General features: G+C 32.4%; 1 protein-coding gene across 1 annotated transcript; it reads right to left on the bottom strand.

Moving 5' to 3' along the window:
• On the bottom strand, positions 1 to 26,302 carry LOC148607209 (uncharacterized). Its single transcript, XM_088543727.1, has 19 exons — positions 26,000 to 26,302; positions 24,417 to 24,585; positions 23,359 to 23,533; positions 21,095 to 21,233; positions 20,303 to 20,376; positions 18,967 to 19,044; positions 18,352 to 18,521; positions 17,333 to 17,474; positions 16,578 to 16,681; positions 14,136 to 14,252; positions 13,197 to 13,339; positions 12,595 to 12,712; positions 11,259 to 11,424; positions 9,068 to 9,252; positions 7,279 to 7,410; positions 5,105 to 5,546; positions 3,361 to 3,543; positions 1,927 to 2,020; positions 1 to 116 (listed from the first exon to the last, which is right to left on the bottom strand). The coding sequence occupies exons 1-19, from the start codon at positions 26,161 to 26,163 to the stop codon at positions 59 to 61; spliced, it is 2,853 nt and encodes a 950-aa protein (XP_088399853.1). The 5' UTR covers positions 26,164 to 26,302; the 3' UTR covers positions 1 to 58.

Genomic DNA, 26,302 nt, shown 5'->3' with positions numbered 1-26,302 from the left:
TAAAAGTCTATAAATTTTCATTTGTTTAATCTTTATAAGCTGTCAAAATTCTTCCACTTCAACTGTAAAGTTTGTGTAGTATTTCTGAAATTAGAGATGTCCATCCAGTTTGGTGGCTGAAATATAAGTAAGAATATTGTAAAGTTTCAAAAGAACAAGAGACCTTGAATCTAAACTGCTTGCATGGATCAAGGGGTTCAAAAAACTAAAGTTTATTAAAAAAACAGGGGTGGGATTCCAGAGCAATTTGAAGGTTAGACAGAAAATAGCACAACAAGCCTGTTAGGGCAAAATGAGATATTCTGTCAAAACATCAAAATGTTGACATAATTCTATTTATCAGCAATGTATCAGTTAATTATAGTAAGTAACATTTTCATTGAAAATTGCCAATTTTTTTTCTATTCAAGCACAATTTTGATATTGACCAATGGGTGATTTTGATAACCAGTTACATGAAAAATAAACTCTGCAATTTCCCTTTCAGACTTTTTCATGTTTTTAATGCATATTCATCACAATACTTTTCTCCTGTGACATAAACTTCAGTTGACATCATTGACAATTTTGAATATCAAAGAAAAAAAATAGAAATTCATTTGAAACTATAAAAAACTGTGAGCAATGCTCACTAAATCTGTCACCAGCTCCCCCAAAAATGACCATATACAAAGAAATCTTACTTAAAAATCTGAAATTAGGTACAAAACCAAAAAAAAAAGAAAAATAAGGAAATTAAAAGTGCCAATAAAGTTCTGATATTTTCACCCAAGTTGAGTCATTGTCTCTGACATATTTTCAAAACCCATTCTTATTATATTAAAAAGTAAGCACTATGTACATGTAACCTTTGAAGTATTTAAGGTTGAGTAAATGTCCTCAGTGGCTTCATGGTTTCTTGCTGATAACAGAAATTTTAAATAAATAAAATAACATGCTATTTAAATTATTGATCTGTATATATAGAAATATCTTAAAAGCTCATTTAAACACTATTTTACCAAACATCTAATCATTCCTTTCAATGGGTGCTTAGAAATTTGTGACAGAAAATTTCCCAATATGGCACATGTAAAAAATCTAAGTAGCTTTGAAAACACATTGTAGATGACCTAAAAAGCTGCAAAAGGGAGACATAGTATAAGTCATCATGTGGACGCCATATACCAAAAGTATTATCATTCCTTCCTATTTGTGGTGAGAAATCTGCAGCAGTAAATTTCCAAGAACCACACATGTAAAAATTTGAAGTTTCTCAGAAAACAGGCAGTAGATGGCCTAGAAAGCTGGAAAGGGGAGACACGGTAGAAGTCATCATGCATAGGCCATATACCAAAAATCTCATCTTTCCTTCCAATGGGTGCAGAGAAATCTTATGCAGTAAATTTCCAAGAACTGCACATGTAAAAATTCTAAGTCTCTAGGAAAACAGGAAGTAGAAGACGCAGAAAGCTGGAAAGGGGAGACATGATACAAGTCATCATGCATAAGCCATATACCAAAAAAACAAATCATTCCCTTCCAGAAGAAACCAAGAAAACTGTGACGGAAGTATTTAATAACGGACAGAATGAGGGACAGACACCTACTCATTGATAACCTCTACTTTTCAAGCAGGGGATGATAAAAAACAAACAATAAATTATTGTAAAAATCTATATAATATTAAAAAGGATAACCAATTGGTTGCCGTGAGTAACCAAAATATAACTACCTGTGTCAAGAACACTTTAGAAATTTACTGTAACTGTACATACTGAACAAGTTGTTCACACTACTTATATCTTGGCGTTAGTCGTCACTTGTGATCTTATTTGAGGTATTTATTCTCTCCAATTAATTGTCCCATAATAAATCTATAACACAATTTTAAAAAAAAATTAAAAACATCCTGTTCTGCCTCAGTTTTCTCAATGGTATAATTACCTGGCTCCACAGCCTTTCCCAGTATCTGGGTGGAAATATTCATAATACAAAATCAGATCTTTCCAAGACTCCTCCTTAAATTGTTCATAGTGACCTAAAACAGTATAAACCACATTTAGCTGGTGCTGTACATTTCTTTTAATAACCCTAACATTCAATTTTGTGATCAGGAGACAGGGCTCGATCTAGGAATTTATAAAGAGAAGTGAGATGCAGGTTATCATTTGGTCATATTTGCCCAAAGATTTTGCCAAAAGTGTTTCCACAAATTTAACCAATTTTTTTAACAGACAAGGGGAGGGGGTTTAAATCACTGGAACCCTTCCCATTAATCCACCAACAGCAGAAGAGGCTTTATATTTTCTATTGTGTGCACATTCGTTTATTGTTAATTCCATATGTTATGAGCCCTGAGTGGTCTATAATATGAAGTGATTTTTTTTTCATTTTGGTGCAAAATAACCATAAAACATTATTGTAAATATTATCTGTGTAGGCCGTAAACAATCGCCACATGGGCAAATGCTAATAAAATGTTGGTATAGCAAACTCATTTTATTAATTAGTAGTCACTTTGAAGAACAATCTTTTGCAGTCAGACTTAGTTTATTTTTATGAAAAAAAAAAAAAAAACATCAAATCTCTATCAAACAGAAGTTGGACTCTGACTCCAGTAAGTAGTAACACAGAAACCATGTTTTCTATTGGAACAGACACAATTGTACATTAAGAAATTCAGGAATATTGGTCAAAATTTGTTCAAAACCGGATATGTGATACTGCTATAAATTCTTTTTCGAATTTTATTCACGTCATTTGAAAAAAAAAATAAAAAACATAACAAAGCAGCAATCTTCCAGTACATCATACTCAAACAACCCAAAATAACATAACTGAGGAAACACCCACACACTAATAGACAGACCAGAATGCCATAAAATGTATATTAACAATGTGTAATTACTAAGGAAACACCCACACAATAATGGACAGACCAGAATGCCATAAAATGTGTATTAACTATGGTGTAATTACTGTGGAAACACCCACACACTAATGTACAGACCAGAATGCCATAAAATGTATATTAACAATGGTTGTTTCAAGTAAATTTTGATGATGTAATGTGGCTAATGACAGTTTGGTGTGGCTAAGGAAAATATGTAGCTGTTAGCAATATTGGCTAATGAATTTTTTCAGTTACAGCTAACAAAGAAAATGCACATCTCTGTGCATAAATAGAACACTCAAATAGATTAATGGCTAAGATAACCCATGAAAATCATACTTGAATTGATGAATTAAGGGGTTGCAAAGGCTAAAGGTCTAATTAACCTAAATGTGGATGAACAGATGGACGAATAATCACTGTACACCTCCCAGTTTCAAGCAGGGGATACAGAAATCTTTTGTTCTCTAAGATTGGTTGCTTACCATGTAAAGGCCTAGATCCTGTTGAATCTGTCAGGAATATGGACACAAGTCTTTTACATACATCTTTAGTGGCCTGACTGAGAGGGATCTTGATGGTTTTCTTGATGTCAGTTCTTTTAACAGATACTTTATCTCCAAAACAACTACTAATCTGTTCTAAGGCATCCAGTAATATATAGTTTGCTGTTAAAGGAATTGGTAAGTAATACTGAGAAGTAAAAAGAATTTAACAACATGTCAGGCCATTCAAACTTAATTCCTTGGTTTTCAGGCCTTTTATGGGGATATTTCTTTTTATTTTCATCCCCTACCCAAACAGATGAGGGTGATTTTTACATTATTCACAATAAGAAAAAAGATATGAGAAAGGGGTATATTTTGTTTTGTATAATGCAATAAAATAAGATAATATGGCAACTTTAAAAGAGGCAAAAAATGGTCTGAGAACCAAAAAACTATTACAGTAGGCTTCATGTTTGCCTAAAACATCTACATAAAATAATAGTGCCAAAATGCCAAATAAAAATAATTTCCTGTTTCTCATGTCAGAGTTCCTTTATCTCTTTAAGAGTTATAAATACACATCAATAAAACATAACCTCCCTCATCAAATTTTTTTAACAATTAAGAATAATAGGATAATTAAATGGAAGGAGTGAATAACCAAAATATGATCATGAGTGCCGAAGAACGCATAGATTTAACGAGTGTGTGGAACTTGTTCCGCGCATAAGTTAAATCTTACTGCATTCTTTGCATGAGTGATCATATTTTGGTTATTCATGATAACCAATTGATTATCCTATTTATTATATAGATTTCCTCGATTATTCATTGCCATTTTCAACATAAATTTCAAATTTTGTGAACAGCGGATTGATTTCAAAGTTGTGACGTTTTGGTGGGAGAAAGTCCGAGAGTGAAATTATCGAATTTATTTCACAGTGTGAATAATCTAAGTTTATTTCACTGGGAACAATCCATAAAACATTTCTATCTAAATAGTGAGTAGGAAAAATGCCTCCTTCATTGCCATAATAAAAATGAATAAAAAATAGCTAGAGAATTAATTTAGAATGGTCTTAGAAGCAAATCTAGACATATTTTGTAGTAAGTGAGGCTAAAAAAACTAGAAATACTTAATGCAAGCTCACAAAGAGAATACCAAATCCTTAAATTGTTTTAAAAAACCTTAAGTTGCATTATCTCAAGACCATAATTAATTTCTTCATGCACATCTATATCTTTATCTACATATGATGCTAAACCTACTTTGTTACACAAATTCATCAAATCCTTGGAGCCGTTTAGGAGCCATTCTTACAAGTTTTTAACATGAAAACCCTAAATTTGGATAATCCCCCTTTAATAAAAGGACATTAGGCATTCTTTTTTTTCAAGATCACAAGTTGAACAATTCTCAGCATTGCAAATGATAAAATATGTTAATTACCCCTCCTCCCAGTCCCAGCTCAACATGAAAATTTAGATTAAAAAAAAAACTCTTGAGATGATGTTAAACTATTCATGTCAGACAGCATTAATGACAGCAAATCTTAGTCTAAAAAATATTTACCCATTTATTCTGGCTTATACTGGGAAAAATCTACCATAAAGTGTACCAGAATATAAAAAAAATGTATCTTAGTCATCTATGCAAAACTTGAAATAGGACATCTAAAACCCTTATCAATATCATCAGTAATGCATTTTTAAAAACATGTTAACAAATACAAGTACCTACCACACATCCAAACTGGTCCTCTCCAGTTACTATTGCCTCCAAACATTTTACTATCAGATTCACCTGGTGCATAGCTAAGACTAAAATTAGTCATCACTATCTCTTCTCTCAAGTTACCTCCCCTAACATTTTTAGTAAAGTTACCTCCCTTGATACATGTTTTGGAATTATCTCCCCTGACACTGGTGCAAGTATATGATATGTCTTTTTGTTTATCTTCTTTCTTTGTTGATGCACTCTCTGCTTGCTTGACTTCTAATTGTGAATCTGGACATGAGCTAGAAGACATGCTGTCTGATTTTGTAGTTGTTCTTTTAACACTTGTTGGTTTTACTGATAGGATATTTGTACTTTTAACAATCAGTTGTTGTTCTGGTATGCTCTTATTTACTTTTATCTTTGCAAGAACAGGTAAAGCTAGTGTGTAAGGATCTGAATGAACCTAGATAAAAAATGAAAAACCACATATAAATACTAAATGTAGAAGTTCCCTGCTGTTTACCTAACTTTATGTAAGTCTTTAAGTGCTTAAACTGCAGCTAAAAAATACAAAAAACAAATATGCTCCACTTAAGTTGCACTCCACATAGGAATCATGCAAAATGTGATTCACTGTTGGAAAGCCTACATATTTTTATTTTTGACATTTTGTTTAAAATATTATAGTAAACAAAAATTTAACATGTGGCTTTTCATAGAACCCTTGTTCATAAGAGATAAAATTCTTATAGAATGCATGGTAGAATTCAAAATTAAGGGAGATAACTCTGTAAATGACACTGAAATACAACAGAAACTGTTGGATTTTCAATGTGTCTTTTTTTTTCTCCAAAGAGCAGACAGATTGGAATGAATAATTTTGCATTTCATTATATAGACCAAAGCAGCTTAATAACAAAAATAAAAATATGTAGCCTTTTTTTTTGGGTGTATCACATTTGACAGAATTTGAATGATTCTTACAAAGACTACTACTTAAATACTCAGAAATGAAGATAAAACACTAATCAAACTAATTCAAGGGCATTGAATAGTGAAGTAAACAGTGGAGAAAATGTCCATAAAACAACCAACCACGCAGTCACATACATACATGTATATTAGCAAAATAAGATGGCACCATTTAGGTTCATGAAGACAAAAGCTCCTATGTATCATATTGGTATCACAGTGATTCCCTTGGGTTAAAATACATATACACATAGCACAAGAATTTTTTGACAACATTCACCCTGACTTACTCAATAGTAGTTCTGATTAAAATACATCTAGTATCATATATAACGTTTGTATCATAATGTTGATATTTTTTGTTAGATTATTTTAATAAAACAATAGATTGACTGCTAGACTGTGACAGGATAAAAACAAGTTCTGACTAAAGTACAACTTGAATCACATATATAAATGGTGCAATTTGTATCAAATAGTTTAAAGGAGAAGGGGTGCTAAAAGCTTTTACTGGCCTAAAATACAAGTGAAAATAATTGACTTTAATCATCAAGTATTAATCATCAAGTTTTAATTGTGAATTTGGAGGCTTGAATACATAACAACTGAGAAATCATAAGGACTTCTTGCATTTAAAAGACATAAGAATTACTTGAAATTAGCCAAAATTTGGACATTCCATTCATATTGGTATTTTTAAAGGACAAAAGAGTAACTTGAAGTTTGCCAAAATTCAGATTTTCCATTCATTTGGTATTTTTAGTCACTTTACTGGCTACATTTCTGGCAAAGAAATGGTGTCCACACCCAAGAAACAGTCTAATTTTTAGTAAATACATTCATTATTACATAATTTACCATATGTAAAAATATGAAGCTGTTTCTAAGGTGTAAACATACTTTTCTGGATGTAAATATGTCTTAAAAAAATAACAAAATTTTGTAATTCTTATCAAACTTTATTATGGGGCACCATTTTGACATTATTACAGAGAACACTCAAGCCACAAAACATTCATTTTCCTAATATTTATGTGCTTCACTATGTTAAGAACAACATTTATGTTATTACAACAAAGCTGATTCTTTTAGGCAATATCCATAGCTCACTGCCCATACACCTTTGTAATCAAATGGCAAAAAGTGTGTAATTTTTAGATTTTTAAAAATGAGTTTACTTTTAATATAAAACATTGAATTATCTGCAAATTAATATGGTATACCTTAGATATAGATCTAATTCCAAACTTTGACAGAAATTCTTGTTCATCAAACAGCACATCAGTCAGACATTGGATTCTATCACCAGGTACACAAGTCAGGAAATAACTATCTTCATCTGAACATTTCACAATCTACAAAATAGTAAAATACTGAGTTTCTGACATGGATCATGCACAGACATTGGGTAGTTTCATGTATTAAGCCCATTGTATTGTATCTTTTTAACACATACAAGTTAATCTTTGATTGCTTAAAGAGGGAGATCTCCCTCTTGTCAGCGTTTCCAAGAAGATTTGGCTTGACGACCTTTTTCACAGAAAAAAAGGATAAATTTGCTAGAAATCTAAGCACAAAGATAAGAAAAAGATATTAAATCTATGATATTCTCATTAATGTACTTAAGGAGGTAGACCTAGGATAGGGGATATAACTCTTGAAATCAGTGATATGTTTGTATCATATTCATCTGTACCAAAGCCCACCAAGCTTTCCTATGAAACAGAATAAAATCAGTCCAAGTTATTTTGAAGCTTGCATGAGATTTATGTAAAATGCTGAATACATACATTCCTTTGATTTGTATGAGTTGTGTCCCTTAGCCTAGGTCTACCTCTTTAATGTTTCTAATAAAACCTTGAGAAACAAGAACAACATAAGGATTAACTACATGTAGATATTGACAGTTTCCAACAATTAAAATGTTACATAAACATTGTATTTATATCAATTTAATAAGCCATTTAGAACGTAATTTGTGCAATATTTCTACTAACATGGCTAAGAGTGAGATTTTGTGGGAGAAATTTGTGAAAAAGGGAGATTTGTGTCTCCCATGTGGGAGACTTTCTTAAGGAGGGAGACTGTCCCAAAAATACAGTCCCCCTCCTAAAGAGGGAGGGTTAACAGGTATATTTAATATGATTCATGCATGTACTATAATATGGTGATAATGCAGATTATTATGTATGAGAGATATCTAATAAGGTCAAAATCTGATGTCAATAACAATTAAGTACCAGTCCATATAAATTTCAGGCACTGCAAATGGTAAAGTTTTTCGTGGTGAAGAAAAACCCACCGAACAAATGATGCTATTTCATTCTACATATGTTATATTTTCACATAGTTATAATTATTACTGTATTCAGATCTACACTTTTGAGAAAAATCATACAATTATCTTCCACTAAAATCAACCATATCAAACAAAATCAAGAACAATAACTCTTGCAAAAAGCCAATTTCATGTACAATCTATATAATTATTATCTAATTTGTGCAACAACCAAACAAAAAACTATGACTTGTTATGTGATCAGACACTGTTTCTGAACAAGAAATAAAACTGAATTTGGTGGGTTTTTGACATGGATGAACCACCTGCTGTCTGATTTTTATAAAGACTGTTACTTGAAATGTACTATCTGAGTTCTTGATTGATTTAATATGATAGAACATGTATCATTATGTGAAACTGACAGTGACAATATAATTTCAAGGTACCAAAGTTAATCAGTCATATTTGTTTTTTTTTTAATTAAATATCAGTGTTTGTAAGAATCGGGCAAAATGGGAAAAATCAGAAATATGATTGTCAAAAACTCAAAAGAATATTTAATCATGAAAAAACTGAGAAATATGGTACTAAAATGGCCAACAGACAGACTGAAAGACTAGGTGACTAGTATATACATATAATATATATTACTTTGTATAAGTGGAGCTTCAATTAAAATTTGAATTATTGGAAAACTCTATTTTACACTTTAAAAAACTAAAATTACCTACAAATCTTGACTTAGTATCCAAAATAAATTGTAGATCAAATCTTCCTTTGCAACCAGATTTAAATTTACAACAGGAAACAAGGGGAAGTAATCCAACCAAAGATTTGACCTCTATAGGGTAATGCTTCTGTGTTGATTTCTCCACCAAAACATCATTGTAAAAATTCATCTTGGAATTCCAAAATCCTGGAAAAGCAAATTATTTGAAAACTATGAAGAACTTTTATGAATCATAGGTAAAACAAACATTATTAGACTGTAAAGTTTGAGATTACATGTGGCCTTCCATAATTTTAAATTGATAACAGAAGTAAATGAAAAAAAAAAAACAAATTAAATTAATTGGAAAAAATAAATAGAAGGACAAACACATGTAAAGTTCAAGTTTATGACCCATTAAGAGCTTTCTTCAGATGTGTTTCAATCTAAGCATTATCTAAGCAGGGAATAACTTGCTAGCACAATAAAGCAACTGAAACAGCATAATGAAAAGTTAAAAGCAACAACTAAAAACTTCAGTGTAAAGAAGAAGAAACCAAAACCAAATGCCTCGACTCAACTGATTGATATCCCCAACTTGCAGAACTATTCTTTAATGGACACCCCTTTTATAACAAGAAAAAAACCAGAGAATTAAATCTTAAATTTGTTGCATTTGTCATTTTTGAAACAGTAGTTTTTCAATTAATGGTAAAAATGTTTATGGTTCAAACATACAGTCTTATCGATCAATTTTTACTTCCTATAAATTATCTTTAAAATCAATCGTTTTTGGAAGAGACAGGCTTAAGAATATGTAAATCCGAAGTTACTCTTAAATTGGATTATCTCCCTTTGCAAACATTCTTTGTTCACATCTGCATATGATGCTTTAACTTCCTACACACAGTCATAAAAATCCAATAAATGATCACATAGGAGTAGGGCTTACAAGGTACATATATGGACAGATACATGTAGATTGAAGACAAACAGACTTTGTAACTACTCTCAACCAATTTATTTTTCATGGGCAATTTCTTTTTCACCAATTTCAAAAGGAAGAAGATATTGTGAAAATAAATCACTTTGAATAGATTGCTATATTTTTAGCAGTGAAATTAAATTGATATACAATCAAACCTTGGTAGCTTGAACCCCAAGGCACCACTGAAAAGTATTCAATTATCGGGAGGTAGAGAAATTGAAGTTCATACAAATCTGAATTTTTTTTCATTGCCGGTCTGAGTTTGACTTTATTGTTAGAAATTTCTTATTTCCTATAAAATTTTATTAGTTTGTGCATCTTTTTCATTCACATTCAGGAGATTATGTTAACTTGTGGACATTACAAATGCTATATTTGCTTTTAAAAATGTTCAGAGTTCAGGTTCCTAGGTCAATTATTTGTTTTCACCTGATTTTTATGATGCCTCCATTATGCCGACTTCAGAACATTCTCGAACTTCAATCAGTACTATTTCAAGACCAAGACTACCTAATTAGTGATGACTTAAATTTTACCTGTAATTAACTAAAATGATACTGATTAATGATAGGGTTTCAGTTTTTCACACCTTTTATTACCCACTCTGACAAAATGGGTGACAAAATCAAGTTAGTGAGGGTTATTCTCTAAGTTGTATTACCAAAGGGACCATCTATTCAGTTCAAGTGTTCGAGAAATCGAAGTTTGTGAAATCCAAGGTTATTTATACTGAATATATAAGGAAAAATTTTGGTACTTTGAATTGTGTTCGAGAAATTCCGGGTGCTCAAGCCATCCGAGTTCAAGCGAGTTAAGTTTGACTGTAATAGGTATCTGCCAAAACAAGGGTTACAGAACTAAGCCTGGGAATGAATCTAATGGGCTTCCAATTGAGGCAAACACTAATGGTTTCTTTACACTACACACACAATGTAATGAAAATAATTTAATTTTATTTGCTTTAAGCTTTTGGGCAAGACATATTATTTTCCATGGATTAACTTGGTACTGTGATGTCATTAACATTATTTGGTTTACAGTCTGCAATTCAAATAATTTTTCACCAAATAAGGCAGCTTTGATGAAGGAACAAATCATAATTTTGACTGGAATCGATTGAACAATAAAATCAGTTTTAATTTTTTACCAAGATATGCTGGGACAGATTACGCTTCTTCATAAAACTCTTTGCTTCATGAAAACAATCCTTAAATACACCACTTACCTCCATCAGATATTTCTTTATTAAGCTGTTCAGCAATGTGTAAAAAATCTTTCAGATATTGTACCATATCATTTACTGCTGTTTCCATCATGTTTTCGCTCCATAAAATGTCAGCAATTTCCAACATTCCAAGGGCATACAGAGCCATCCATGCTGTTCCATCTGCCTTGAGAATTATCAAAATACACAATTTAAGTACTATTCTGCATAAGAATCAGGCAATTGGTGGCACATAATTTTTCTCAATTTGGTCTTTTTTTCTCAAAGATATTCAAAACATCTAGAAAACAACCAAATAACAATTCAATTAATCATGAAGCATTTATGATGAAGATGTTTTTTGACTGCTTATACATGTGTATAGGGAAAAGTTTTGGAAAATTTTTCTCACCATTTTTCCATCTGTCCATAAAGCATTTCAGCTAAATTTCACCTTTCAATATCTTATCTTAAGGCCCCGTGCAGGTCCGGGTGTTAAAAGAATAGTCACGCAGTAGTGCTAAGCTTGTCGTAAAAGGCGACTAAATAGTGCTCAGAACCCTAGCCGGGGGCTAGGGCGCTTTGCCCACAGAGCAACTGGGATGTGTGCCCCAGGTGGTTGAATGGGGTACCCCTGGTGTGTTACATGCTGGGGTTGTCAGGCTATAATACGGAAAACCTGACTGCAAACCATAGTGGTGCACCGTGTTGGGAAAGATGCCATGTTCCTCGCACGTTAGAGAACCTACTGTGGTATTCTCCCAGAGTAGGAACCACAGGGCTCCGCCACAGGAGGCTAAATTGCCCGACCCTACCCACCTCTCACTATTTCCAGTGGCAATCAAAATTTGTCGACCCCATTGTCCTTGTGTCCCATCCCTTTTTCATTTCATCATCATTTCATGTTCATTTTATCATCAATTTCATGTTCATCGTCTGAATATAGCTGAAATGTTGCTGCTCGGACGTTAAACCCCAACAAACAAACAAATAATATCTTAAGAATACAAACTTTAACAAATTGATGGTTAAATCTGGATGTTATGAGCTAATAAATACTTACAATCAGATAATGCAACAAATACTCTGCGTTTTTTTCTTCATGTGCCACACCTTATGCACATTTTGCCTGATTCTTAGACAGACAAGTATTTTTAATACATTCAGTATCTAGTGGACTCCTGGTTGCTCATTAACTTTTCTTTCTGTGTGTGTTATTTCGGCTGTTTTATGTTCTTTATTTTATATATAGCCACTTTTCTTGTCTAATTGTTATCCTTGGACTATTTTCATTTTGATAATCATTTCAATCCAGGTTCCCTTGATTTCCTTTACATGCCACAATAAATCTCTATACCTGTTTTATTGTGTAACCTGTAGGTGGACATCCCCTGTCTATGACACTGATGTTATCTAAGCCCAGAAACCCTCCACTGAATGTCCATCTGTCTGTACACTGAATGTTACTCATCCACCTACTCAATACATACATGTATAATTAATTCTAGTGTACAGAATGTCTTCAAGTTTAAAACTTGTCATAATTCTGATTTTTTATGACATTTATAACAACTTTAAATATTATAAAAAAGGCTAAGTGTGAGAATACCTCCATGCTTTCAGTATTAGCAGGATAATCATCTAAAAGGGGCACCACGGGTCCCCCAAAACAATCCTTGATAAACACAATTTATTGCACATTTTAATGCATGCATTTACACACACAAAAACACCCTATTTTCATTCTGGTAATATGATAAGCCCCCCCCCCTTCCACAATCCAATGAAATTCATAAATCTATAAAAACCCATCCATTTAAGACATTTTCACAAACAAAAGAAACTAAAAACTGTGAATAAAAATTTCACATTAGCTTTCTTAAAAGTTTCAACAGAAATGCCGATATCTTTTGATAACTTATTTTTAAAATAAGTAATTATTATAGACAATAACTGTACCAGCTGTAATTTTTCTGAAGTCTGTTGTATGCTCTGGACAAGAAATAAGAATCTTTTTCACCAGTCATTCGGAACACCTTTAGACAGGCCCAAGCATGTATTGGTGGATTGTTATCATCAAAGTTAAACTCACATCCAGGAATCTGAAAGATATATGTTTGATTGACTGTAGTTTTACTTCTTATGGCAAATATTTTGAGTGATAAACATCTGGTCTTACTAAAATAATGGATAAATCAAAATAGTTCACTTGCTAATTAGTTACACGTATAAGGTAAAAATATATCAAAAACCAATATACATGTATAAAACTCATAGCTTACTTTGCCTACAGTTGACACAGTTTACTTTGCCTTCATGCGACATATATTTTATCTTAGCTTGCCTTCAGTTGACACATAGCTTACCGTCCGTCAGTTTATATATATATTACCTTGCATTTAAATGTCATATATATCTTACCTTGTCTATGGATGTCATATATATCTTACCTTGCCTTTGGATGTCATATATCTTACCTTGCCTTTGAATGTTATATATATCTTACCTTGCATTTGAGTGTCATGTATATCTTACCTTGTCTTTGGATGTTATATATATCTCACCTTGCCTTTGAGTGTCATATATATCTTACCTTGTCTATGGATGTCATATATATCTTACCTTGCCTTTGGATGTCATATATCTTACCTTGACTTGAATGTCATATATATCTTACCTTGTCTATGGATGTCATATATATCTTACCTTGCCTTTGAATGTCATATATATATCTGACCTTGCCTTTGAATGTCATGTATATCTTACCTTGTCTTTGGATGTCATATATATCTTACCTTGTCCTTAGATGTCATATATCTTACCTTGCCTTTGAATGTCATATATCTTACCTTGCCTTTGGATGTCATATATCTTACCTACAGGTGATATAAATCTTACCTTGCCTTCAGGTGACATATATCTGTCTGACAAAAGAAGTAACAGTTGACTTTTGGCAAACTCAGCATCCAACCTGCAGAAAGGTATCATTTGGAAGCAGGTATCCCATGGGGCAAACTGTACAAATAAAGTAATTAAGAATCTTCAATATTGTAACTTTTTTGCAATGATAATGCAAGCAAAAACTTGATGTAAGCATGTTTGTAATTAGTAATCAGTCTCCATTCAACAAGCTTTTTCAGGAATGTTTGAATTTTTCTTTCTTCGCTCACTCGACAATAGTTGAAATTTGTTGTTGTGTTAAGTGAACTCAACTCATTATCAGCGAACTTGACAGTTCTAAGTTTCAAAGGAAATGGGAACCAGATGTGCCTTAATTAAGACCATGTCAAAAGGGGAATAACTTCACTTTAAACTACTGGTGTATTGCCAGTAGTCGAAAAAGTTGTTGCATCGAGAATTAAGTGTTACTTAAAATCGAATTCCTTATATGATAATGTTCAATCAGCGTATCGAGAATTCCACTCTACTGAGACCGCCCTTCTACGTGTCCATCATGATATCACGTCTTCTCTTGACAAAAACTGTTTACCGTACTTTTGATGCTAGATTTATCAGCGGCATTTGATGTCATTGACCATAATATTCTCGAATTTTCTTTTGGAATATCTGGAACAGCTTTATTGTGGTTACAATCCTACTTGACGAACAGGACTCAATGTGTTTCGATTGGATCTACTCTTTCCGACGATAAGTGTCTTCAATATGGTGTAACCCAGGGTTCCGTTTTAGGACCCAAACTTTACTGCATGTTCTCAAAACTGGTCGGTGAAATCTGCAGACGCCATGATACGTTGCATCATTGTTACGCTGATGACACACAAGTGTACTTGGTGAATAAGCCTCTCGATGACTGGTCCGATATATCAACTAGGTTAGAAAACTGCCTTTCCGACATTAGTGCTTGGATGGTTTCTAACCTCCTTAAACTCAACCAAGACAAGACTGAACTGATCACCTTTGCACCGAAAAACAGGCTTAATAAGTTATCAAATCTTGAGCTCTCATTCGATGGAAATATTATTAGTGATGAACCAAGTGTGAAAAACTTAGGCATATTTTTCGATTGCTCATTAAGCATGGAACTACAAGCTAGTGCCGTCAGTAAAGCTTGCTATTATCAAATTCGCAACATAGAACATATAAGACCTTACATTTCTGAAGATGCCTGTAAAACTTTGATTTGTTCTTTAGTAACATCAAGGCTGGACTACGGCAATGCCTTACTAAATGGAGTTAATACAAGTGTCATCACAAAATTACAGTGAGTTCAAAATTCAGCAGCAAGACTCATTTCAAAGAAAAGGAAATACGAACACATTACTCCTGTATTGATGTCTTTACACTGGCTTCCGATTCAATACCGCTGTCAGTATAAAATACTTTTATATGTGTTTAAAGCTCTCCAAGGTAACGCCCCAGTATACTTACAAGAACTGATTTCAATCTATAGGCCTGTGAGAACTTTAAGATCACAATGCAGCAATCTTCTTCAGGTACCGAACGATACAAGAACAAAAAGGTACGGTGATAGGCGCTTTGACAAATCAGCAGCAATGCTTTGGAACAATCTACCTCCAACCATAAGAAATTGTACCTCTTTAGACATTTTTAAGAAAGACCTGAAAACATACCTTTTTAGACTGGCTTTTTCTTAGTTTTGGACAGCTGTGTTTTAGTATAGATCAACCTTATGTGATGGATGTTTTATTTTTTAATTGAACTGACTTTATTTATTTCTATTTTTAGGTTTGTAGATATGTATATATATATATTTATTTTTTTTCTATTTTTAAAAATTTTTTTTTCTCTTTTCTGTGATATCGAAATAATTTTATTTTTGATAAATCCAAAAATTATTTCTATTTTTATTTTTGCTTGCAATCCTGTAATATTTTTATTATATTTTCGACCATTTTATTATTGCTCTTAATTTTTGGTTTATTTTAACTGTTAACTTTGTTTTTAAATTACAGGTCAGTTTTTACATCATTAACTTTTCAAAATTTTTCAATTATCAGATTAATATTTGTTTCTTCCTTTAATCTGAATTTCATTTTTATATGTGATTTGCTATATATTTTGTAAGCATGTGTTGTATTTTTGTAAAGCGCTTAGAGTAATTATTATTATATAATGCTCTCTATAAATGTTGTAATCATAATAATAATAATAATAATAATATTGCACAGCACAAAAACGTTGCTATCAAAACATATCAATCTATGAAGTTTGATAAAAATCTAAAAAAAAATATAAATGAAGAAACGAGCAGTCTTACAAAAGGGACAGCCATTGTACTTTTCCATATTGCATGACAGCAAAGATGAAGTTATGATGTTATAATCTTAAATTAAGTGCAGGTAAATTAGAATTCCATACCCATGGGAATTCCCATTTATCAGGTACAGCTAAGATGTCATGTGCTTTAAAATGCTGTTTCCAGTTTCTGTTTCTTCCATGAACATCCCAATTTCCTGACATATCTGAAAATATACATTGGCAAAAATCATAAACATAAAAGAAACAGGGCCTCCTCTGTGTCCTTTTCAAATAAGAGGTCTGGATCATTACTTGCAACATAGGCCTTATCTATATCAAGCCAAACCAAAGGTTGCAGTACATTTATCAGTGAAACTGATGCCTTTATTTCATGAAAATTGATGTTTGAGTCACAGCAAACTTTTAATCACTGAACAAAAGTGTAAAACGTAAAGTTTAATTGCCTACATTTATAACTTATCTGTACTGGACATTTAAATCATAATTACGGGTCAAAATAGTCAATTTTCTTAAATTTTACAACACCAGGAAGTAAATTACACATTCCACCTGACAATTACAAGTGTCTGCACCAATGTTAACCCATGTAATATCTTGATATTCTGAAACATTTTTTTATATTTTATCAGAATTCTTGAAAAGTTGCTTTGTATGTATTATTTTGGTTATTACACGTTCTTTGTTGTGCGTGTCTGTTTTCTCTGTCTGTTCTTTCTGTCCTTGGAGTACATTCTTGTGATTTCTGATTAAATTCATGTTCCCTTGATTACTCTTTCAGTCTGCATAGGTCATTTCATGCAACAATCATTCTGATTTTGAACAGGTTATGCCTTTACATCTCATCCCATTTATACCTTTACTTTCTGAATCAATGGCCTGTCCTCTATTATACCACTCTTCAACATCATAATAATAGAACTGTTTATTCCACAGTAGTCCAGCCCAGGCTCCCTTGGCTACCAACTTCTCCTCTTCTGACCATCTGTCACTACACAGCTACAATAAGAACCAGACAAACTGTGAGCAAAGCTCAAAAATAAATACCCCCACTACCCTTCCAGAATCATGTGGGAAGTCATTTTGATGGGAAAACAAAAATGAAAAAAATTGTGGAATTTTCATTAAATTAAATTCAGCAGTTCCAGAGGAGTTGCTGATATTAAAATTGGTGATGGATAGACAGTACCAATAAATAGAATAACAGTTACTTTGGATTTGGTATTGACAATATCCTGTGGAATATCTACTTGAGAACGTCAGTGCAAGTTGAGATATTCCACATGACATTGTCTGTTTTAAGCTGCGGTCTTTATAAAAAATCAGACAGAAGGTGATTCATGCATGTCAAAAACCCACCAAAGTCAATTTTATTTCTTATTCAGCACCAAATACAGACCACATAACCAGTCTTAGTTTTTCATTTGGGTGTTGCACTTTTGAGATAAAATTTATATAGATTGGACATGGAATTAGCACTTTGCAAGAATAGGCGTTCTTGATTTTATTCAATTTGGTTGATTTTAGTGGGAGATGAATGTATGATTTTTTTTTCAAAAGTACAGATCTGAATATGGAAAGGACAACTGTTATGTAAAAACACAACATATGTAGATTGAAAAAGCATTGTTTGTTTTGTGTGTTTTTCTTCACCATGAATCACCTTAATATGGTAAGTGTCTGAATTTCATATGGACTGGTACTTAAATTAAAACATGTAACAGTAACTATTATTTTCTCTTTGATTATCAACAACATTCTTTTTAATAATGATTTTAAATGTGGTCCTTACTTCATAAAAAAAAAAGCTTTAACACAAAAGAAATGTGTGACTAATTCATAAGTACATGTACTAATTTCCAATGACGTAACTCACAGATTCATAAAACAAGTCAGCTTGTTGCTTCAATTGACGTAAAGTTTCCTTTGTACAATATAACACATCAGGATCTACTGAACATGTAGATGGAGATAATTTCCATTCTATTGTGTCTTGCTGACCAGGATCTACTTGCAATTTATAGGTGGCCATGCAACTTTTTGATTCTGTCATATTATAAAAAAGAAAAAATAAATATTAACAATGTATAATTTTTCAAGAATGCTAATTTTGGTGATCCTTGTCAAGTGAACATATTAGTGTTACATATGTCAAATCAAATTTTGTGGGTAGAGACACAAGTTCATGGATTCTTAAATTTGTGAATTTGAGGTTTTCAGTATACACATCAATTGGATTCTCCTTTTCCTTGGGAACTAAATTTTGTGGTTAGACCTACCCACGAAAACTGGTACCCCATGCACAATAGTACTTTCATAGTATTTTTTTTTAGCTTTTTCTGTTCAATATGAAAACAGCAAAAAATAATATGTTTACAATACAGCACAGAAGTTGAACTGAAGCACTAGACAAAATTAATTACAAACATAACTAAGAAAACTCGTACATTGTATATACTTTATAAACAGCTTTCCAAAACTATATAGTTACCATTTTTGTCTGCATCTGAAAAACTAAGTTCTGGAACTGCATTCCTTTCTGATTTAAAAAATCTCACAATGAAGTCTCCTAAAATGACAAGTAACCAATGAAACATAGAAACAACATATAGCATGGCAATGGAAATACAGTAGTAGTATCTGACAGAATGACATATGGATGGACAAGTAATTTAAATACATACCAGATTTGAAATCAATCTATCCATTGGAAGCCAAGATATTTTAACGAAATACAGACAGATGCACAGAATGACATATGGATAGACAAGTAATTTAAATACATACCAGATCTGAAATCAATCTATCCATTGGAAGCCAAGATATTTTAACAAAACTCAGAGGCACAGAATGACATACGGATGAATGAATGGACAAGGTGATTCATACTCCAATATATACCACCGCTTCATTAAGTGGGCATCAAATAATATATTTAAATTTAAGTTCTTATTTGCAGCACGTAAGACACCAATTTAAAACTAGTTCAGATTAAATATTGATATGTTATCTCACAAGGGTCATCCATGGCTTGTTTCTTTAATGGTTTTGGTATCCTCATTGAAAACCCTATAAAAATCTCATCCAGCATATTGGACTACATCAAAGCAGGGTCTGTTTTATAAGTCAAATATTTCTTGTCCTGACACAGATAGTATCTGCTTGAAGACATAAAACAACAATCAATCAATCAAATGCCAACCCCATCCCCTATTTTATGTATTTAAAGTCCTATAACTCTAATATCAGAATGCAAAAGTCCATACTACTCATAGGAGTAGTCAAGGACATTAAAAACCACATCAGTCAGTCAATATTTCAATGAAAACACAAAAGAGTAACCATTAAAGTAAGCATTCTAGCTAAAATATTGGCATACCTAGCTGTTATTCCCATCTGTTGATTGACAGATATATGGACATATATACATGTACTACCTTCAATATAGGATTAAACACTGTTTTTCCAGAATTTATCGACAAGGTAAAATATATATATGCTAATTACACGTAGATTAGAATTATAAGATTTCAAAATGATATTACTGTCGAGTGTGTACAAAGATTAATCTTTCAGAGTGCTTCTCAGAAAAATAATGCCTAAATGGCAATAGATAATATTTCTGACAGCAAACAACTGACAAAAATCTGCCAGATCTCGTGATACAAATGTACAAGTAATACTTCTTTTATCAACAGTGTCAATAGAACTAACCTAAATCACATTCAATAATTATTTTGGAACTATACTTCATTTCTATTCTTATCTTCCAATATATCCGTACAAGTAATACTCCTTTTTTTATCAACTATATTAGAAGAACTAACCTAAATCATATTCAATTATAATTGTGGAACTATCTTTCATTTGTATTCTTCTCTTCCAGTCATTCTCACACTTCCTGATGATATAATTATAGGATAATTTATCGGAAAGTGCTGAAGAATGCCAAGGTTCAGCAAGTGCACTACAAACCATGCCAAAGTTTATTATCTCTAACTGGCCCAATATGTAACAATTTTTACAATCAATTGAGCTACTGTTTTTGATGTCTTTCTTTATGATAAAAATACTTTACATTTACAGTAATCATTCAATTTCGTGATATGTATATAAGTGTGTATAAAACATTTAATTTGTATTCAATACTGGTACAATTTCAATTTGTATTGACACATATACCCCTCCTTCCAAAAAAAGTCTTGTATCCTGGATTTGGTACAGTACCTGATATGGTATTACAGTAAAACCCCGTACCAAGGATTTGCTACAGTACCTGATATGGTATTACAGTAAAATCCCATTCCAAGGGTTTGGTACAGTACCTGATATAGTACATGTATTACAATAAAATCTCGTACCAAGGATTTGGCACAGTACCTGATATGGTATTACAGTCAAACTTCCTTCCAAGGATTTGGCACAGTACCTGATATGGTATTACAGTAAAACCTCCTTCCAAGGATTTGCTACAGTACCTGATATGGTATTGCAGTAAAACCCTGTTACATGGGTTTACTACATGTACTTTAAAAAAAATCACATCTTCATTATGGTTACAAGGGATTGGTTTAGAAATATTCCACTACAAACATGCCAATCTTGTGAATTTATCTTACCTGAACCAGAACTTTGGTGACAGTTCCAGTGTACAGGGCACCTGACCTTTGTTAGTGACTGTATACCTGCATAGTATTGTACCATTTTCTGGTTTCCCAAACTCAATATCTATGTGCCAGTATCCCTCAGTAAACACATCTAAAAAAGTAAAAATACGAGGAGGAATAATGAAATTATGAAATTATACAAAATACTAGAGAATGATTGGAGTAATAAAGTATTGCCTAAGATAAATCCCCAAAATAAAACCCTCAAGATCACAAGAAAATATCAATAAGTTATGGAGAAAATTTGTATAATAAATAGAATAGCTGACTGGTTATCATGAACAACTAAAATATAATTACTTGTGCCAAGAATGCCTGAAGATTTAAGTCTTGCACAAAACTTGTTAAATCTAGGCGTTTAGCACTTGTGATTTTATTTTGGTAATTCACTTTCTCCTTTTAACCTTTTATATATAGCTCTGCCTTAAACTTATTAGTGATTCATGCATTTCTTAATCCCAAATATTTTTTATTGAAATCCTTCAGCAGGCCACATAGACACTGTATTCGAAAATGAGGTGCAAATTAAAGTTTCTCACTGGAGATATTAACACTTCAAATTTGGTTATGATCTACTGTATTGGAAACTTTCCCGCCAAAATGTTTACACCATAACCAGTCAAAAGATATTTTACAATACATAACATATCCAAAGAGAGTTGTTTTAAGGACGTTACATGTTACAATGGTATTTTTAAAATTTCATTGATTATCTTGAGAAATGATAAATCACCCCCTGGCTGTTTTTTTAATCAGAACCATACTTAATTATCCTATTAGTATCTGTGACATAAATATTGATCTAGACTGAATTTATATGTGCAAATGAATTCAGTATGATATATATTTGTAACACAATGTGTAGCAGAGGTTGTTACTTATAGAATAATGACAGTTTTGATGTCAAGACAGAAAATATTAAATCTAGATTGAGCCTGATAGATCGAGATATGATGTTCTGGATCAAAATGTTCAAAACTGGCGTGATTCTGTTTGTTACTTATATGGAAGTGATATGGACATTTTTGTCCCTTTAATAATGCCAAAAATTGCAAGCTGATATTATCTCTCAGCTGATAAGTGGATAATGGGCCTTCATCTACAGTAATGTCAATGATATCTGTCTGTCATGAAGGTTACTTTATCAGTAAAGAAAGACACATTCTGATTATAAACCAAATGTGTTTATAAATGAAATTACATTAAATAAATGACATGAAAGAGTCATGTAGAGTTTCTCATGTTTTTCTTGTAACGATTTAAATATGTGACAAAAAATTTAAAGATATTGCAGTGTTCCATATAGATGTATTTACACTTGTGGATGCCATTGACTAAAATGATATATTCGTACTGAAAGCTCCTTCAACTTACAGATTAATGATGTCACAATTTAAAATTACTTTGTTTCATTGACATCAAAAGGTTATTCAGAGACAAATCTGGAGTCATTCTGAAAAATGACAAGTGTGAATTCATATACTGTCCCTTGAATAAACCCTTGTCCTTCAGCAGAGCTCTTGGGCTTGATATGATAGTTGTGTGTTGACACACCTGCTGATATGGAAAATAAAATGTAATAATCTATAAAAAAAAACTGCCAACAATCTTCACTTAAATTACATCTGTTCCTTTTACAATTATACCCTTTCAAATTTTAAGTACAAGTCTTAGTAAAAACCGGGCAAAATGTAAATGATCTAAGACATGCATGTTAAAAGTCCACCAACCCCACATTATACTTGAATTAAAAAAAGCCTTTTTTCTTTTAAATGACTGTTATACATCTTTGTCTTCAGCATTACTGTAGATGCCTTGTCATTTTTCAAGTTTTTGAAAATGTTTGAAATTGAGATCTGTGATTGAATTATCTGCCCCTGAAATATTTATTTTAAGTGTATTTCATTTAATTATAACTCACTTTATAAAAAATATCAAGGAAAATACATACTACTACATTGTATATGTATTTGTCCTCAGCATTACTAGACATGCCTTATCATTTTACAAGAGAATATTAGAAATTGAAGTTTTTGACAGAATTATCTGTCCCTGAATTATTTATTAGAAGTGTACTTCAATCATTACTTTACTAAAAGAATAGGGAAAATCTTGTTCTGTGCCTAATGAGTACAATAAGACTATCAAATCAAAATACTTTGTTATTTTATGCCATGTCTCACCCACTGCCTTATTCTTACAGAGACTGCACAAACCTGTATCTAAGATTTCATATTCAGGTTCTCCTACACTTCTTGCTCTATTCTTCTGTCTTAGTTCTTCATATGGAAACTCAGACTGTGGGTAGAAGTAGAGGCCCCTCATATATCTATGGTCCGGGAGGTTATAGAGGTAGAAATATAACTCCTTCACATCCTCACCATGATTGCCCTACAAGTACACATAACCAGTTAGCATGGTTAGTACAAATGCAAACTTGTACATGTCATTATTTGTACATGAACAAGGGTCACACAACATTTAAGCAGGGAGTCTAGAAATATTCATGCACATATGATATTACATTTTTAATTAAAGAACCTTAGTGAGCACTCTCACATATCCCATGCGTCCCCATGTTGGATACTCAAGTAAATTTCAAAAACCAGACTGTGATTTCTTCAAGTTTAAATAAATCTAAAGTAAATATCATCATAGTGGAACAAAACGTAAACTTGACCTGTAACTTATCATGTCAATATCTGCAAACTTTAATTTAGAAAAAAATTCTGGAAAACTGTTATTTCTGTGAATTTTGCTAAGTTCAAGGCCTGTAATTTCAGTCAAAAATCATCGAAGCGGTACGAAAGTTAAACTTGACCTGTAACTGATGTCAATATCAGGAAGTGTTTCAAAAAAAAAAATCTGGAAAACTAAAGATTGACTGACGGGTCAAAAACATTATATCCTCCGCAACTTTGTTGTATGGAGTATAATAAGATTACTAAATGTAGTTGAATGTTCCTCCTACCTGGTGAAGTTGAAAATATCATAGTTTATTTGTATTTATTTGTATGTAAAACTATTTGTATGTAAATAGTTTTCAATTATAGATTGCTGTTCATTCTAAATATCTACATTTTGTATGCAGGGACTGGGAATGGACTTTTGAGAAGGGGCCATTTATGAAGAAAGTATATGAAATTTCTTTAATTGGAAGGGGCCATTTTTTTAAAGATGGCAAATGCTCCATGGCCCCTGGCCTTCCGAACCTCTGTGTATGTTGGGGATTTGATAAAGACCCTTCTATAGTTTGTCAATTACATTTTTGTACCTGAGGACCAGTGAGACCAAATAGTCTTTCTTTCATCACAGGGTCTTTTCCATTCCATAAGTTAAATCCAATACAAAGCTTTTGTTCTTCATCTGACAGTCCAAATAAACCATCTTCTCCCCAATGGTAGCTTCTTGGTGCAATAACATCATAAGTGACCTGGTCCCAGCTGAAGTAAAAACAAAGATACACATTGTAATGGAATTTTTTTCAAGAAAAAAACAGAGGACGCTCACCCTACAGGTGCACCTGGTTCATGCTCCCAGTTTTTTATTGGAGTCTGAGTTGCTCATTTATTTTTGTTGCTTTGTATGTATTATTTTGGTTATTTTATGTTCTTTGTTGTATGTGTCTGTTTTCTAGAGCTCCAGATAATGGGGGTAATTGAGTAATTGCTTAGTTAAAATGGGCAAAATCCCATTGTTTAGTCATTGAAAGAGTCTTAAAATCCAAATGCAAAAAATAGAAACCCAATTTAGAAACAGTTGAAAGGTGAAAGAGTAATCAAGGGAACCAAAATGCTAGCAGAAATCAAAAGAATGTAATCCAGTAACGAAGACCAGACATGGAAAACAGATGACCACAACAAAGAACATTTACAAATGTACCTAAGCGCTCACCAAACGCACGATATACGAATGCTTCTATCATGCATATGAATGCTCCTATCATGCGTTTAAACGCATGATACAATGTAAAGCAGTGCTCCCAGAATGTGTTTAAATGTACGATAAACAAACGCTCATAGTGTTCATTCAAACTTAGTATAGACAAACGCTCACAGCATGTTTTTAAACACATGATAGACAAACGATGAAATATAACAACATTAACAAATAATGACAAAAGACATTGTAAAAAATGAATATAATGAATTAAAGATAAAGTAAATAATAGAAAAATAACAGTTGAATCAAGGAAATGATCAAAGTACAAAAATAAATGAACGCTTCTATTGTGAGTTTAAACGAACACTCATATTGTGTGTTTATACGAATGCTGACCTATTGTGCGTTCCTAGTGTGTTTAAACGAATGCAAAACGATGTGTTAACGCATGATAAACGATGCACAAACACTAAAATGGGAAACGTGAATGTTTCATGGAGTGTTTGTGAACTAGGACTGACATGGATTTAGAGAATACCTCATCAGCTTAATTGAAACATAAATCTACAGTACCTGAACCAATCCATGCAACAAAAATTGCAATCGGTCATTGATCACCGATCAGTTTCCAGTCAGTCATCGATCCGTCAACCCGATCAATTAAACTGGTGATCACATCACGTGATCACAGAGCGGTCAATGTATTTCACTGTTTTTGTTGTTTACTTAGTCAATTTTACACATTTACATATTGTAATAGACTTAAACATCAATTAATACTTTAATTTTACATTTCTTTTTATTTTCAACAGATCTTACATAAGCTGCGATCAGATCAGTCACCGGTCATCCATCTGTCAGCGATCAATCAGTCAACGGTCATCGATCCATCAAATCGTTGCATGGATCAGTTGAAGGATTCAAGGACTGTACATCATACTACATGTTAGCATTCCTACTTTTCCTTTAACTTACCAATTTCCAAGATATTCCTCACGTACTGTGCACCATTGTCTCTCACTTATATATGGACCAAAAAACTTTTGTGGATAACTTTTACCAGAGCTTTCATCTTCATGTACCACTGTTTTAGTGGTTTGCTCTTTTTCTACTTCCTCAAAATGTTTCCTTTTAGACATTATTTTTTTTTAGAGATCACTCAACATCCATAATCTGCAAGTTACTGGATAACTGGTGTTTGTTCTTTGGATTTTTTCCCACATGGCTATTTAGATCGTAGTTTCATTGAATAATTGTCAATTGATTTCCAGAACAGAC

The sequence above is a fragment of the Perna viridis genome, chromosome 9, assembly GCF_037379345.1.
Source record: "Perna viridis isolate PV_CMFRI_1.1 ecotype Kerala chromosome 9, ASM3737934v1, whole genome shotgun sequence".
NCBI classification, from domain to species: Eukaryota; Metazoa; Mollusca; class Bivalvia; order Mytilida; family Mytilidae; genus Perna; species Perna viridis.
This window is presented reverse-complemented; position numbering and strand designations above follow the sequence as displayed.

Excerpts from the sequence above, each read along its gene's own strand:
- LOC148607209 (XM_088543727.1), bottom strand. The coding sequence starts at position 26,163 with ATGTCTAAAAGGAAACATTTTGAGGAAGTAGAAAAAGAGCAAACCACT. Across the intron at positions 13,340-14,135 it reads ATATGTCACCTGAAGGCAAG|ATTCCTGGATGTGAGTTTAA; the intron begins GTAAGATTTATA and ends TATATCTTTCAG. Across the intron at positions 12,713-13,196 it reads CTTCAGAAAAATTACAGCTG|GTGGATGAGTAACATTCAGT; the intron begins GTACAGTTATTG and ends TGTATTGAGTAG.